General features: G+C 40.6%; 1 protein-coding gene across 8 annotated transcripts in view; it reads right to left on the bottom strand.

Moving 5' to 3' along the window:
* ATRX (ATRX chromatin remodeler) overlaps positions 1 to 17,108 on the bottom strand; it is a 66,563-nt gene that overhangs the window by 36,851 nt on the left and 12,604 nt on the right. For 6 of the 8 annotated variants that reach the window (XR_005630083.1, XM_039731141.1, XM_039731147.1 and 3 more), the window contains 8 exons: positions 15,804 to 15,859; positions 14,927 to 14,979; positions 14,061 to 14,185; positions 12,737 to 12,856; positions 9,630 to 9,739; positions 7,568 to 7,635; positions 3,659 to 6,618; positions 1,160 to 1,238 (listed from right to left, as the gene is read on the bottom strand). Coding sequence is in view for 7 of the 8 variants with exons in the window: in XM_039731141.1 (XP_039587075.1) it covers positions 1,160 to 1,238; positions 3,659 to 6,618; positions 7,568 to 7,635; positions 9,630 to 9,739; positions 12,737 to 12,856; positions 14,061 to 14,185; positions 14,927 to 14,979; positions 15,804 to 15,859 (3,571 nt within the window). In the remaining variant the exon portion in view is untranslated. The remainder of the gene's footprint in view (positions 1 to 1,159; positions 1,239 to 3,658; positions 6,619 to 7,567; positions 7,636 to 9,629; positions 9,740 to 12,736; positions 12,857 to 14,060; positions 14,186 to 14,926; positions 14,980 to 15,803; positions 15,860 to 17,108) is intronic. The other 2 variants (XM_039731142.1, XM_039731143.1) reach the window with 2 other exon arrangements.

Below are 17,108 nucleotides of genomic sequence, written 5' to 3'. Positions count from 1 at the left end.
TTTTGATGCCAAACTGAGGTCTGTAAAGGATATAATACAGTGTTTTTAAAATTTACTTCAGCCACATATCAAAACATACAACTCTGTGAAACAAGGATTCCATATTCTAAACTAGTAAGGCTCAGAAGCAGAAAAAGACTCCACCAGCAACTGGTCCCACACATGCTACATGGCCAAAACAACAAAAACAAAAAAATCAGTTTCTGAAACACTGTATAAAAATTTGTTGAGCAGCTCTTCAGTCTAACTACAGTAACTTCCAAAAAGAACCTGTGGCCTGGAGTTGAGTGACACTTCATGTTGTGCATTTAGGAAATTAAGCTTTACATTTCTAGCCAGGCTCATTTTGATAGCTACAATGGTACTGGTAAAATAAGACATATCTTAGCTAACTGTATCTTACAGTGATTCTTTTTTATTAAATTCCAAACTGAAGCAATACATATAAGCCACAATTCTGAAAATATCTATGCAAAGACTTAAAATATATAATTAGTCTCTTTGATACCAATTGAGCCTATGCACAGTGCTTGTAGAATCATGGCCTTAACTCACATTAGTTATTTCAGGTACTTTTTAGTGGATTTAAACTCAGTTAAATTAACAGCTGAAAATATCTAATATGGTTTTTCCCCCACATTTGTGCTTTCTCTTTATTGAGAAAAGGCATTTCAATTAAAAAAAGCATATTAAGCAACAGTAATAACCAAATTCATTCTGAAAATATTGCAGCACTGCATACTGCACAGATGCAAACCGTCCCCTTCTAGTGCCCACAACTAGCTGAAATTCACATTTAGCAGCAGCAGCAGCAGCTTGTGACCTGCCTGCAGACCCCTGTCACCCCCTCCCAGGAGCACCCGGGACCCCAGGGGGACAGCGCTCTGGGAACACCCCCAGCCAGGTGTGTCAGCTGCCACCTCTGAACATTTGCTTTGCACACCTGGCTCTACCACTTCTAAACGTTTGCTTTGCATTCCTGGCTCTGGGCCTGTGTTTTCTGGCCCCGTGTTCACACTTGCAGGAGGCCCGTGAGCGAGTCTTTACCGGGCAGGCAGCCGTGCTTTTTACCACCTGCTTGCTCCTCCGTTGCGCCGGCTCGCGCCCGCACCTAGGCTGTGCTCTAAGCGTTTTTAAGTCCTTACGGAGGGTATCATACCTATTCTCAGGGTCGTCATCATCATCATCTTCCTCCTCCTCCATTGGGATAGTCCTTGATAGAGCATCTCCCTCATCTCCTGGAAAAGAAGCCCAATATGTGTAAATACAACAAGAGACAATACTTGACAGCGCAATAAACAGCACAACACATGAACTGCATCTCCATCAACAATCCCCATTTAAAAACAGCTTGGTGATACCACTTTTCTACCAGTTACCTGTCTTGACAACTAAAAATAAATCTTGTTTCTTCAGTTTTGCTCGCTACTACACACAACTTGCAACTCGTTCCTAATTACACACTGTGAATTTGGGATTTTACACCAAAACATAAGAGACTAAATACTCTAGTCAGGAACCAGAAATAAGTTTCCTAAGAAGTTCTTTGCTCTGTCAGAAGCTCCACGAGTGAGTTTGTGCCAACTGAAAAGAGGCACAACAAGCACAGGACAGAGCTGCATCCCAGGCCCGGGGGTTGCCCTGGTTCCAGGAGGGAACTACTGGAGAACACCAGCCCTTCCTATTTTTGCTTTCACACTGTGAGTGTGTGTAAAGAGCTGTATTTTGAGAATTCCACATGCTATCCTTACTGCAAATAGCCAAACTCAGCTGCACGACATGGCACTGTCTCATGTACAATGTACAAGACCAACAGTGTGGGACACGTGACAGAGAAGGAACAGCACAGTGAGAGTCCTGCCCTGGAGCTCCTCTGCACTCTCCTGGCTGGGCTGAGAAATCTGGATTGCTTCTAGCACATTCCCAGGCCTCTCCCCTTGCTTTTTTCTCTTTCACCTGGCATGCAAGTCAGACAAATCTGCTAGGTAGTGAAATTAAGGGAAAGAAACTTTGCAATCCCAATGAGCTGAGATCCCCTCATTCATAATTTCTGTTTATTTTCTACCTGTGGGGATTGGAGGATTAGACTAAAACTAGGCTGCAAGGGGCACACTCCAAGGTGATCACAGAAAGTCCCTCATGTAGATAAGTAAAAGTATCCTGTTGGTTAAACCAGATCCTAAGTCTCATTCAATTCTACAATACACAGCTTATTCAGACACAGATCAGACTGTTTTATTAATTCACCTATTAACCAAAAGCAAACTGCAGACAAAGGCCACATTCTTCTCCTCTGCCTATACACTAACATAGGCAGAATTTCACAGAATCAAATGATAACTAAAGCTAAAAGAGACATCTGGACACGCTCTACTCCAGCTCCAACTCTACTCCAACTTTTGTCTCAAAGCAAAGCTAACTCCAAAGTCAGGTCAGTTACCTCAGGGTCTTGGCCAGTCAAGTTTTGAGCATTTCCAAGGACAAAAATTCTGAAGTTCAAGAGGGCAACCAGTCCCAAGCTTTGAGCATGCTCAGTGTAAGAATACTCCAGTATCTGTATCAGTTTTCTTTGATAAATGCTGTATCCACTGCCTCTCATCCTTTGGGCACACATCCAGCTCAACCCCACTAAAATGGCCCGTGAGGTGATTTGCAGACAGGAATTCAGACACCTCATTTTTAGCATTCTGTCTCCAGTCTAAACCAAACCACTTCTCTCTCTCCTGTCTAACTCTCCTGTCAATCACGCCACACCACAACCTTGTTCAGTTTGTACCCTGCTATCCACCTCACCCATTGTGACCTGCCAATGAAACAACTCCCAATGCCTCAGACACCTTCTGATAAACTAAAACCACCTTTCTCCTGGGCCATTCCAATGAACTGTACAAGAGCAATTCCATTTTTAAGGCATTTTTCACTGATGGTCCAGTGGTGCTGAAAACTGTCACTGAGTGCCATCAATTACCTGTCTATAGGAGAGTTTTAATGGCTGTAGCAGTGACCATTGCAAAAAAACAAATCATTGCTATGCAAACCATGAATTATCTGCAATCTCCCTCAGCAGTGACATCACTGGGGAAAACACTGATAAGGCAGCACTCACAGAAAAGCCCCACAAGTCCCAGTATTATCTGCACACAGACACAACATATGAAAACAATGGCAGATTCCTAAGTAGCTGTTCTAAGCCTACATGGCTCTTGTGAGGCATAAATAGAATTTACTTGATTTTTAAATGTATATTACAATGCCACAGGTCTCCAGCATCACCTCCAGTGCACAGGCAGGAGGTGATAAATGTGAGTTCACATTATCTACTCCTTCCAACCAGCTTGTGCTACACAGTCCCTGGGAAGCTGAGGCAAGGGCCAGGCTTTGAAAAGCTGGACTCCAAGGCAGTACCTGTTGTAAATACTGCCTGGAGTTCCCAAAGCACCTCCATTTCCAGTGACAACATTTTTTTCCTCAAGGAACAAACTGAAATTGTAGAATCTCACAGGACAGTTTGGCTGGAAGGAACTTTACAACACGTGCTTCCAAATCCGTATCAGAAAACCCACCAGGCTGCAAACACTTAAATGTATAATTGCCAACTGATAAGGGTTTTTTGCTTCTGGATTATGAAATGTCACCCAAATGAACAACTTTTGCACACCTGATGACTGACAAAATCCTGCATCAGCAGACAGCATCAAGCTTTCAGTCACGGGCCTGATCTTCTGCTCGTCGCTGCTTCCATCGCCTGTGGAATTCTGATCATCGTTTTCCTCCTTATCAGACTGGGAAGAGGAAGTGACAACCACCTTCTTTTTTGCCACTTTCTTTTTTAAGTTGCTCTTTTTACTTTCTTTTACTGATCCTCTCTTAACCTTTTTCTTACTGTCTTCATAAGACTCCTCATCAGAAGAGGATGAGTCATTCTGTTCTTTCTTGGAAATCTTCTTTTTGTGGCTTATTTTCCTCTTTTCTTTCGTTTCAGTTCGTTTTTTACGCTGCATGGCATCATCATCAGAACTCTCCTCTTTCTGGGGAGATTTCTCAGTATCAGAGGATAAATCAATGTGTACTCTTTTAGCTACTCTCTCTCTCAATTTTCTCTTTTCTGTAAACACGGGTTCCTTTTTAATTTTGTCGTTTTCAGAAGAATTGCTACTTCCTTTCTCTGGAGATGACTTATCAAGATCAGAAGAGGAATCATCTTGTTCTTTCTTGAAACCTTTCTTTTTCAATTTTTCAGATTTCTTTGCTTTGCTTTCTGATCCTTTTTTGTTCTTGAGTCTGTCTTTTGAAGACTCCAACTTGTGCTCTTTCTTTTCCGATTTCTCAGTACTCTCAGAAGAAGAATCATCATCCTGTGCCTTTTTCTTTTTCAAATCCTTCTTTTTCTTAACTTCAGGACTCTCCTCTTTTTCCAATGAAGATTTCTCAGCATCAGATGACTCATCACGTTTTCCCTTTGCAGATTTTTCTTTTGAGTCTCTGCTTAACTTGTCCTTAGCAGCTGACCTCTTACCTGTTTTTTTATCTTTAGAAGAGTGATTCATTTCCTTCTCTGGAGAAGACTTCTCACCATCATCCTCTTCTTCAGAAGATTTACCTCTCTTCTTCTTCAGATTTAACTTTCTCTTGCTGCTTACTTTTTTCCTCTGCTCTTCATCAGAGGAATCATAACTATCATCTTTTCTTGAGAATTTTTTCTTCGATTTCTTTGCAGCCTCAATTTTACTCAACATTTGTATCTCTTTTTCCAAGTCAGAATCATAGTTTGAAGAATCAGAGTAGTTTTGTCGTTTCTTTTTAGCAGCAGCAGCATTTTTAGCTGATTTGCCTCTTTTAGCATCTAAATCTGAACCGGAACTGGAACTCTTCCTTTTTCGTTTCCCATTTTCATCCTTTACTGGTTGACTCTTTTGAAAATCTGAAGTCTTTTGATTCTTTGCTGGTGCTTCACTGTTGCTCTCACTGTCCGAGGAGCTGCGACTCATCATCCCTGCTTCTTTAAGAACAGCTGGCACCTCATCAGAGTCCGAGCTGTGATCTAAGTCATATGGCTTTTTGGATTTGGAAAGTTTGTTAGGACTGGGACCATCAGCAGCGCTGTCAGAAGTATTTCTTTTATCGCTTTTCCTCCTGGGTTGCTTGGATGCTTTCCTCTTCTGTTTTTCGTTGCTCGTGTCATTGCTGTCCTCCTCTGAGTTGGATGTCAGGGGGCTGATGTCCGTGGGGCGCCTCAGTGGGGTGGTCTTGACCCGCGGTGACCGCCGGAGATCCGAGTCCTCCACGGGCGCAGCGTCGTTCTCCGTGGAGGGCTCGCTGCCAGCACTGTGGTTCTGTTTTCCAGAATCAGAGTTTGCTGCCCCAGCTTGAGATGCATCAACACCTTTAGATTCATCAATGTCTTTGGATGCATCAGCATCTTTGGATGCATCAACATCTTTACTCTCCTTTTCAAGGCTGTTGTCTTGACCTTCACCTTTAACTGTGGACTCTGAAAGGGAAACAGGAGTCAATTTTACAATCAGTTCTTTTGTTCCTTTAGCTGACGATTTTAGCTTGGTACCACCTTTGGTATCTTTCACAGGAGCGTTCACTTTTGTATTTGAATTTGGAGTCTCGTGATCTGCTGCTGTGTTCCCACTGTCCTGCTCATCTGATGGCATCTGAATCTCCATCGCAGATTCCAGAGTCTCAAAAATATCTTCAGGAACGGACGAGGGGATGGACACGATATCCATGTCTAAAGCCTCTGTACTGTTGGGCTCATACTGCGGTTCTTCATTTCTGCCGGACTTCTTCTCCTCCCCAGGAGCTGCCTTGTTATCTGTCTGCTCCACTGAGGGAACACTTTGATCCATGGGCTCATTGTCAGGCTGCTCCGACACGACTTTTTTCTGTGTCTGTGTGGTGTCATCCTCTTTTAATGCCACATGTTCCTTTCCTTCATCTTTTTTCACCTCATTTTTTTCTGATCTAACCTCTGTTTTTTTCTCTTTGGTATTTTTATCTTTGATTTTAACATTCAGTGCTTGAATCTCCAGGTTCAGGCCTTCTTCTAGTGACAGATGAGCTTTTTTCATGTCATTCAGCACAGATTTAAAAGCTTTCAGCTGGCACAGTTGCACAGTTGGGCTTATTTCTACATTTTCTGCAGCATTTTTCAAAAAGCTTACAAAGCTAGAATTCAGATTTGTTGTAGTTTCAATCAGTTTTTTTGTTTTCTTAAGCAAGTCTTTTGGCACCATTAGTGCTTTATAAGAATATGTTAGTGAACCTGAATATGAATTATCTATTTTTTTTTCTTCCCCATTACAGTTTGCATTATTTTTCTTTGGAGAAAACTTGACTGTGTGGTCATATATTTTACTTTTTTCATTTTCAACTCTCATCTTTTTTTTGTTTTGTTGAAGCAACTGTTCTAAATTTTCAAAGACACTGTCACAAGCAGTGACCAAGTCCAACAAAGGCTCTGGATGGCAAATATAGCAGTGCCACTGGTTATTTTCATCCAGGATAGTCGAGAGCTCTTTTCGGCCCAGGTTGCGCAAAATGCACTTTTTACAGAAGGCGTTATGGCAAAAGTCACAGCAAATCAAATTTCCACCTTCAGCACACCACCTGCAAGGAGATTGAGAAAGGTAAGAGTTTTGTCTCCACACCAACAAGGTGATACATTATTAAGTTCACATATTTAAAAATTCAGGTGATGAATAGATATCCATTACTTGAAACTGTTACTGAAAAGCTCACTGGAGAATTGCAAAGTCAGAAAATTCATGTTTTAGATTAACACCTCACAAAGCTGAAATGGTCAGTAATTTTCCAACAGAATTTCAGCATTGATTTCTTAAAAGAGAAAAAATTAATTACGTCTTTTTTTCCCTGTTTCTTCTGAAAATCTGTGATTTATTTTACAGCAAAATTAATAAGCTTCCGTCTTTCTAGCCTTAACTCATATATTACTACTGCAGTACACAAAGACTGAAAAGTGGTGGACAATAAGCTCACAGAAACCACAGACTGCACCATTTTTACTGAATTACACATTTAGATATTTGACATAAGGACAGAAAAGCTCTCTGATATTTAAAGAGTGGGAAATGCATCTGGAGAACTGAGTCTCTCCAGCTCAAAGTTAAGAATGTCAGATTCCAGACCCATCTTTAAGGTGTTAGGAAGGTGACATTATTTAACTAGAAATGTGATACATTACAAGAGTTTGTTATCACATTTCTTTAAAAATGTTTTCCTGTTCATTACTAAAACAGTTTAAAAAATCCTGAGGTTCAGTATTTCTTGTTGACAAATAATTGTTGATTCAGCTTTTAGGTACTTGTCCTTACTTGTCAATAATGTCACAATAGCAAGAAAAAAGACCCCCAAATCAGTAGAGCTGTGGGTGTTATTTCACTTTTTGTACATTTTCCCATTCTGCACACACTGCAGTTTTTGTACACTTTCCCATTTTGCACACACTGCAGTTTTTGTACACTTTCCCATTTTGCACACATTGCAGGTTTTGCACACACTGCAGTTTTTGTACACATTGCAATTTTTGTACACTTACCTACACTGTTCATCCATCCCATCTGAATCACGACTGATGTCATCGCTCATGTAATATTTGTAGCAAGTCTGCAAAGAAAGAGAGAGGACAAGGATCTCTTTATTAAATCTCAACTGGGCTTCAGCAGTTCATTAAATTTCAGCATGCATTAGAAGCAAGCCAGCAAAAGCAGCAGCTGCAAGGTCTTCAGCATTCCAAGTCTTTTACATTTGTTTTAATCTAAAAAACATCTTCCATGGTCCCAAACCATGACTTATTTCAATGGCTCAAGGTTTGTTTGAAAATTAAACAGGCTTTTGTTTGATGGCTCTGTATTTATGTATTTTAGAACATCAGTTGAATACTTCTCTCCAGTCTGAATCTTTCTTCCATCTATTTCCTAGGTAAATCAGCACCACATCCCCCCACACAATTAATCCCACATGAATTACAATTTTCAGCTGGATGCTCCTTATGTTACCACATGATGCCATAAGGCTTTAGATTAAAAAGTCTTCAGTATTTATCCTGATGTTAACATCCAAGAATTCCATATCCAGGTGCAAACAAAGCATCTTCATCTGAAAATTTGGTAATGGTAATAAAAAAATACAAATGACTCAGTTAGGTGTACTGAAGGCTTCAGCTGCTGAATTGCTTGCTGACACCAAATTTTGAAGGTTTGGTGTTGTTTTTTTCCTGCTGTTACTGTTCTCCCAGACTTGTAGCTCTACTTTGAACAGGCATTATTAATATAATTCAGAATGCAGAAGAGGCTTCATCACCTGAATTGACAATCATGATGCTCCATCATCTGGAACAGACTTGTACATCTGTTCAACTAAACCATCCAAACAACCAAAATCAACATAAAACCCCAGTAAAATCTGATGTTTAGACACTTGATGGAACATTCACAGTCAAAGGAAAACATTTTCTCAGGTCTGGGACTTTTACCTAAGTAGGAGAAAAATAAGGGCAAAACTAGGCACAGAAATAAAGATAAGGGGATTCCATTCCTCCCTCTCACATTCACATGTTCAATTCAGTAAAATCAGAGAAAATCAAGGGGAACAACCCTTGATGTAATTCAGGTAGTAGAGCTCCCAATCAAGAGCTGCTGTTGAGCCCAACAGCCTGACCAGGTTACAAAAATGACCTAGCTCACACTGCAGAACATGGATGTGGCAAGGCCAGGAACACGAGCTGGGACTCCAGTGGAGGTGTGGGAAGAGGTCACCTTGTGAGCTGATTTTTGTAAAGCACATTTTGTAAAAGAAACAAGCCAGAATGCAGGGAAGAACCAGCCTAGATGGGCATGGCTGAGTCTGTAACACTTACGAGGAACTGGGGAGGAGGAGGAGGAAGAGCAGGGAAATGCTCCATGTACATTCTAACACAGAACTGTATCTCTATCTTTAGCAATATCTTATAAATACAAAATCTCCATCACTATAGAAATGGCAATATGTGCAGCTCTTTGGAAGCTACCAGAGGTCTCCACAGCAGGAGGCAGGGACATTTCCTTCCTGCCCTGTCCCACCTCTTCCCTCTGCCACCAACTCAGGGCCTGTGTGGAGCCACCAGGAAGCCACACAGCTGAAGACTCAGATTATGGATTAGACCAGCACTGCAAAGCTGCCCTAACTTAAAACAGTCCAGAAGCTGGCAGAAACAGAGATGGCTTTGAAGCTGCTTTTCTGCTCCTTATTTCAGTGCTGTTTTACATGGAATGCTCTACCAGGAGATGCAGACTTGAATCTGTTCTTAAAATACATTATGAGTAGGCAGAAATTTCAGACAGATCGTTTTACATTAAAAATTCACTAAGATTATACCCTTAAAGCTGTAGAAGTAAATAACAAAGAAATCACCACCAGTTTAACTGGAATATAAGAAAAAAGGAATATGAACTCATAAGCATATCTGCTTTTTTTTCCTCCTTTTATTTTCCTTAATTTTAACAGCTAATGAGTGAAAACTTTGTCAACCAATGAACAAGAATTACTCCCACAAAAATCCCACCCAAACCAATGAATATGACATTCTGAAACAAAACCAAACAGAACTGTTCACCACATACCTTACAAATAAGCACTTTCAGTGTAGGGTGTCTATAGATTGAATCCTTTTGAAAATGGTTCACTTGCTGCCCACAAGCTGTACAGCTCACAATTCCATGGAGTCCTTCTTCTATGGAGAGGATTACAAACAACACATTAATTGTTTTCATTCTCATTTAAGACATTTGTATATAACTATTACATTTTCTTGCAATATTCTGGCCTGTCAGGTTTTTCATAGGCCTTTGTTTCTGCACCACCCAGCACCAGAGAAATCTTTCTGTAACCATTTGCCATTTTAAGACTGAATTTTCCCCTGATTTCTATGCTGCATTTGGGGTCAAGGCACAATTCTTTCCCTTTGAGAGGTTTAAGTTGGGTTAACTGGTCACCTCATGAAAGCACACCTAAATTAGAGTCAGCACTAAAACTCTTTCAGAGCAGTTCTGATATTCTGGACATCATTCCCCATTTAATCTTAGTTCAACAAATACCACTGCAATTCATGTTTGTATCATGGCATTTCTTTCACAAACAGTTTTAGTTTCTCAAAGAAAAACACAGAAAACTCTCATAGAAAATGCAAGTAATTGCTTGTAATAGTGACTGAAAAACCTTTTCTCATATTTTGTTCCCTTCTTGACAGAGGTTTTTGGGTTTTTCTGAAACTACACTTTTGCTGTAACCCACATGTTCTCCCCAGGCTGCTGATTGCTCCCATGGTGTGTGCAGCACTTTGCTGCTGCATCCACATTTGATCAAAAAAGCTTTTTTTTTATGCCAACCCCCCATTTCACTTCAGAACGGGTGAACTTGGGCCTGGCAGGCTCACACCATGCCAGGCTCTTAATTAACACTCTGAGATATTTTTGTTTTCAACAGCAGGAAAAGGAAAATCTTGGTGAAAGTTCTGCACTTCCAGAAGGCCAATTTGGATCAAGCAGATACAGGGTTGATAAGAGATCACTGAACTGTGACTTGTCCCTTGCTGTCATGCTCGGTGATTAAGTTAATAAGGAAATGAACTCAAACAGTTGAATTTAATGATTACAATCTGAGTACAGACTGTATTTTAAATTTTTTTAATTAAATAATCATTACTCCAGAATCAGAACCAAGCTCCAACACCAGCACACTAAGGAACTGCAGGAACATTCCCAAGACACAGAACAAGCTCCCAGCAATCTGCTGCTGAAGCAGCCTCAGACGGCTCAGGGGGCAGTGAAGCAGCTGATCCACACTCCTAACTCGGTGAAATTCTGGATGCAGGATGTGTTTGTATCCTCCAGCCATTCCTGACTGTATGTCCTGCAGACCCTGTGGACCTGCAAGCCCCTCTCCAAACCAGCTGAAACCCCACTTTCAAATGCTGCTGTGACCATGGATGAACTCATCCAACCCATCGCACTCCTCGGGAAAGAATCCCACATTCTGCAGCACAGAATCCAAGCCTGACACACACCACAGCCCTAAAACTGCTGCAGGGATCTCTGAGGGGCCCAGCCAGCCCAGGGAGAACATGATATTCCCTGCCAAGCCCTGAACCACTTCCCTCTTTTCCACAACCAAAGGGAAGCACTGTGGCCTCCTTCCTCAAACCTGCAAGCTGGCACCAGGAAAGGAGAAAATTTTTGAGGCAAACCTTTGTAAACCATGTTACTACTACAAATAATGATGATCCAAAGAAATTAAACTACTCCTTATTAATACTTGGTTAAAAACATTCCTAACAGAATTTATTAGCAAAAGTAGAACCACAACCACACTGCAGACACAAAACTTGAAAATAATGACACAATGCCTCTTACAGTCTTAGGTAAGAGCATTTGCATGATAGAAAGGCCAGAGTTCTGCTTCTACCTCTATTTCTAATACACACAGGACTACTAGAAATTCCTACTAGAAATGCAATTATTAAAAAAATAAATATGCCAGGCATAGTACATGAGTAACCAGTCCAGATACACAAAGGAAAATTCCCAAGGGATGGAGATTAAAACAGCTGGGAGGGCAGGTGATACAAACTGTCCTGGGGATACAGACACAGGCCACAGAGCTCATGCACAAGTGTCTTATCTTTTTAACACTGTGCCCCTGAAGAGTTCTGCTGGACTATATGTAGAATTGTTTTAAGCACAAATGGAAAAGGCATTATTATATGAACAGGACATCTTGCATGAATAAAACAGAACCGACTTCCGAAGTTGGAAATTTAGAGAAAACATCAATGCTCCAAATGTCACTGACACCACACGAGGCCAGGTGTATGCACAAGCACATTTCCACAGTCACATTTCACTCCCCTTCACCCACAGAAACAGCACTCCATAAATTACTTTAAAGGAGAGCAAGGACCTCAAATGATACAATGGGAAGGATGAAGAGTGTGTGCAAGAGTTTGTATGAATACCCTGGCTACTGCTGGAGGTGTGTGAGCTAAGATATTGCCAGCAGGGTTAACAAAAATATCTACCTTCTTATTGCCTATGTTATACATAATCCTCCCTCCTCCCCTTTGCTTTTGGGGAAAAAAAGGAGAGAAATTAATTTCTGTTAGTATTATAATCTACCTAACTTCTCAGTTTTAGCAGCAGCTATGGAAAACCAGCTGACACAGTAGCTTTTCAAAGGTAATCCTTGGAAGGGCCCACTGGTAGGGAATTTCCCACAATTTCAAAGCAAAAGAAAGAAGTCTTTGTTGTTTGAGGGTTCAGGATTATTCTTAGCTCACTGATGGACCATCTGCCCATACATGTCCCTGCTCAAGCATGGCTGCTTTCCTGGTCAGTCAGTGAACATTCCTGTATCAATGGTGCTCCAATTCCTTTAAAAGGGGAATACCTGCAACACCTGACTGCAACCAAGCAACTGCACCTAATGAAGCATCCTGTACCTATTGAAAAGAAGGAGTTTAATAGGAACTAATCTTAGCTTTCACTGCTGCATTGCAGGGGCAGCAATGGAGGCTAATTTCTATCAGCTAAAATCCTTAATGAACAAAAAGCCAGAAGAGTGGAGGTATTTTTAGGATAATTTATCAGAAATATGGACAATTTTTAGATGTACCAAATGTGGTCATAAGCAACAATTTAAACCCGTTTCAACAGATGTTTTAAATTGTATTTACCTCCACGCTTTTTGGGAGCTTCAGGTTTCATTTTAACGGTATTTCTGCTTCTAAATTCAGGCCCTTTAAAATCATCTTTGTCTTCATTCAGCACTGGCTCAGGCTGTACAACCACTGTACCTAGAATGATTTTATTTAGAAATTGGAAACCATTACACATCCAAGTGAAGTGCAAAAGTTCTGATTAATAAAGCCAACAAAAAAAGTGCAACCTGTTGACTAAAACTCAACATAGTTTTGAATGCACAGATGTTCACAGAAAAAGAAAACAAAAAAAACCCCAAAAACAAAACCCAAAATCAACACACACATTTCAAACTACATCTGTCTTGTAGCTGTAGGACAGAAGGCAAGGACTGCATGGGCTGAGGAGCAAATTCTGCTCTTGGTGCTCTGCTGTGGCACGTGCACAGCAGGACTGTCACACTGCTGGGGGGTGCAGGACAGGAACTTGCTACCAATAAAGGACATCACTTAAATCCCTCAAAACACTCTGCTCTTCTCTCTTCACCCCCTTCTATCCAGTTTCCTCATCTTCATTTATTTCAGTATGAAATACACAAAAAAGCAGTAGAATAAAACCTGCTTTGTCTTTAACAATATTCAAAATCTGACATTTTCATTTAAATAAAGTACTAATCAAAATTATGTGCAGGAAAAAATCACATATTTCCTATTTAAGAGCCCATTTTTGTTGTGAGGACACTGAAAATAAAATATTCTGAAAAAATAATTTTAGAGTGACTGCTCTCAATAGTGCTACTCACACAGTGAACAGCAGCAATTTTGTTCTGTAACTTTCATAGGTAAGAAATGGAGGAGATTAATCCAACTCACACTGCAGCTAAGAGCAGAGGGATGCAGGCCTACAGTATTAACTGTTTCTAAAAAATGTGCTTAACAATAGATCCAATAATGGCATCTTCCCCCCAGAGTTAGTTTTGCTTTTGTTGATCTAATTGCTAATAACCCCAAAGACAGAACAGTAAAATAAGACCTCCAAATGACAGAGCTTGAGACTCCTGCAAAACAACAGAATAAATAATTGCTCCTGTTCTGGGATGGTTTTATACACATGTCAGCAGGCATTTGAAATTAAGCCACCAGCACATCCTTGTGCACCCACAGATTAAAACCTGCTGGGTTTCAAACTGAAAGTGCTCAGGTTCCTCATTTTTGTGGGCAGAGAACCAACAGGACCTTCAAGAGGCATTTTACTGATACATGTGCATTCTAGTGAATTATTTATGCTGCATCATAATCTTGGCTAATTTGCTGAATTCAGAAGTAAAAAAAGAAAAAAAAAAAAAAAGACATGACCTACCTTTAGGCAAGCTTTGCATATCTACATCATTCTCTGAGTTCTCATTTGAAATATCTTCATTTACAGTTTCATCTGCGATTTGTTCATCGTCTGACCCAACATATTTTGTTACAACTGTAGGTTTCCTGCACAGACAGAAAAAAACCCCATGCTATGACAAACAGTACAAACTGCAATTCAGGTAAGCTTTGCAGGCAAAACACCATATGAACTGTGAAAAACAAAGCTCTTTTTAAATTACTTAAAGACATGATGAGCTGGGATGCTCCAAGTTATTACTATACAATTGTTGGATAATTTTCTGGTTTGCAACAGGATTTCTCCCCTCCCATGTGAAGTAGAAGTCTATACTAATAAAATCTTTTTGTTGTAAAATCGAGGTGTGATGTATCTTTAAGAAAGTCACAATTCCAGGAAAAAAGTCTAAATGAAACACAGGTGAATGTCTGCTCATGAATGTTATCCATCATTCCAAGTTTAACAGGCAGCACAAGGAGAACACACAGATATTAGCAAATTACAAAAAGCATCTTGGCAGAAGAGATGCTTGCAAGAAAATGAAGGAAATGCAGAAAGAAATGAAAAAGCTGACTACTGAACAAAAGGATCAGCTGACAGAATTCCACACAAACAATTTAAATCCATGAAAATGAATGAATTTACTATGTCAGGATGGAGAGAAAATAAGACCAAGCTTTACCATTTTAACCTTTAATCCTGAGAAATTGTTTGAATGTTAAGTGTACTATGAGGCATTTGTTTCACCAGCACTCCACAACTTCATGGATTTTTACCAAAAATATTTGATACATCTGTAGCTTCCCACACCTAAAAACTAATTTATTCATTTTTATTTTCCAACCAACCTTTTGGAACGGGATGATCCTAAGGATTTGGTTCTTTCCGAAGAACTACTTCCCTAGAAACAAGAAAAAAATGTGAAAGTCAACACATTTATATCCAAGGGAACTGTCAAAAACCAGTTTCTTGCATTAACTAGAAACAACTCAGAAATCACCAGTGCCCTTATTAAAAAATAATTTAAAAAGAGCAGCAGGAAAAGCAGTAGCTACAAGTGCCAATTTCAACAGTCATGCCAGTTCAGTTCAACTGAATCCCTGGAGCTGCAGGGCAGAAGTCAGCAGCTCACACAGGTTTGGGAATGCTCCTCTTGCAGTGTGAAGAAACCACCCCCTTGTCCAAGGCACCCTTGCAGAGGGCCCTGGCACTCAGGAGGAGCAGCAGCCTGCAGCCACAGACTGCCAGCAGAGCAGACTCTTGCTGTGGCTCATGTGCCAGAAAGCACTGGCTGCCTTCAGAGCAAAACGGATTTTCTCAGTTGTTTCTGCACTCAGATGACAGATCCAGGCAGTTGAAAACACCTGAATTTACAGCAGTAAAGGCAAACTAAGGCCTGACACTGGCACTTGTGTTTTCTCTACGATGTTAAGATCTTGTCCACCAGAACGTTTCCAATAGGAGAACAGAAGTAAAACACCACATGAAAAATTTCTGCTGAGTTTAACATAGATCCAGTGTGTCCATTTTTTTTTCCAAAAAGGAAGCATATTTGCCTAAAGAACAACTAAGTACCTACTGTTATCTGAGTAACAGGATGAAGGGGGATGACAGTAATGGGTGCTTCTGACAGTATTATTGAAGTATTTATTGCAAAAGCAAGAGTGAACTCAGCCACTGTGCACTAGACATGCAGCTAGAACTCAAAAGCATTTTTCTTCCTACCTCGTCCTTGTTGTTCTCCATTGATGCTGGACTTCCTTTAGGTTCTCTACTTTTACCTATGGAGAGAAATTCAAGGAGTCCACTGAAATGCAAGGAACATCAGAAATTCTTCACACTGCACATCACAGCATTGTTTATGTTTCACCAGCCTGGACAGAGATAAATGTGACTTCCAGAGACAAACTGGTGCAGAACAGAAACGACATTCCGTTGTGTGGCATGCATTTTACAGAAATAATTCAGAAATCCCTTTCAGTTCAGTCCCTGGGAGCCTTGCTGTTGGTGAAGAAATACCGAGGCACTGCAAGTGCAACTGCATGCAGAAATAATATCATTAGTGCATTTTTGCTGACCTCTTAAGAATTTACTACAAGTATTTTCTCTCACACATCTGACATAAGAAACAAAGTACTAAACCTGGGATCATGGAACCACAGACAAAAATCCCATTTGATCCAAGTTCTGATGAGAATTCCTATTTATAAAGCTTGGGAACTTTGGAATATAAAGCCTAAAGACCAGCAACCTATTGGCACCTGGTCCAATCCACCAGTCTTGGAAATAGAAGGGAAAGTTTGGACTTCAGTGATTGAATGATTCTTGTATGAAGTTGCTCCAAAAGTTTAGGAACAGCAAGATTTTAACAGATGCTACTGAGTAGGAAGTATAATTACAGGATACTTATCAGGATTATTTGTGATTTTTAAGAGAAGACTACTAGCACTGCAACTTCTTTATCCTTAAACTTCAGTTGTGGGGAACACCAAACAATTTACTTCTATACTTTGAAAAAACTGAATTGAATTAGAGAATTCAATGCTGGATGTTTGACCTCTGCAGAACTGAGTAAATTGCAGGGAAAATCATCCAGCCATTTCCACATGTGAAGGAGGAAATACAAAATGGAAGCAGACAATGTTTTTGGCCTTTTTAAGTACCTGAAACTTCTCTGGAATATTACAGGCATTCCCTATTGTGAAGGAGGAAGCTGTGATGTGAAAGGAGGGTGACATTTCTGCTGGAGCTTGGATACTGCCTGCCTTCTACTCTTGACCACCTTTGCCCAAGTGATAAACCCATGGAAAATACCAGCTCAGAGAGCTTGGCAGAGCTTCCCCTGCTCTGGCAGCCCCAGTGGGCACAGACTCTGCACTCACACTGGCAGCCTGATGCACATGTGCTCTTCCAAAAGCAGCTGAACGTGCTGCAGTGCCAGCTTCTCCCTGTGCCCAAAGTGCCCTGTGTGCTGCAGCCACCCCCTCCCAGCTCAGGGCTGACCTGGCTGCTCCTGCCCAGCCACCCCAG

Source organism: Passer montanus, unplaced genomic scaffold (genome assembly GCF_014805655.1).
Source record: "Passer montanus isolate IOZ18808 unplaced genomic scaffold, ASM1480565v1 scaffold76, whole genome shotgun sequence".
Classification (NCBI taxonomy): Eukaryota; Metazoa; Chordata; class Aves; order Passeriformes; family Passeridae; genus Passer; species Passer montanus.
The sequence above is the reverse complement of the archived record's forward strand: the minus strand, read 5'-3'. Positions and strand labels throughout refer to the sequence as shown.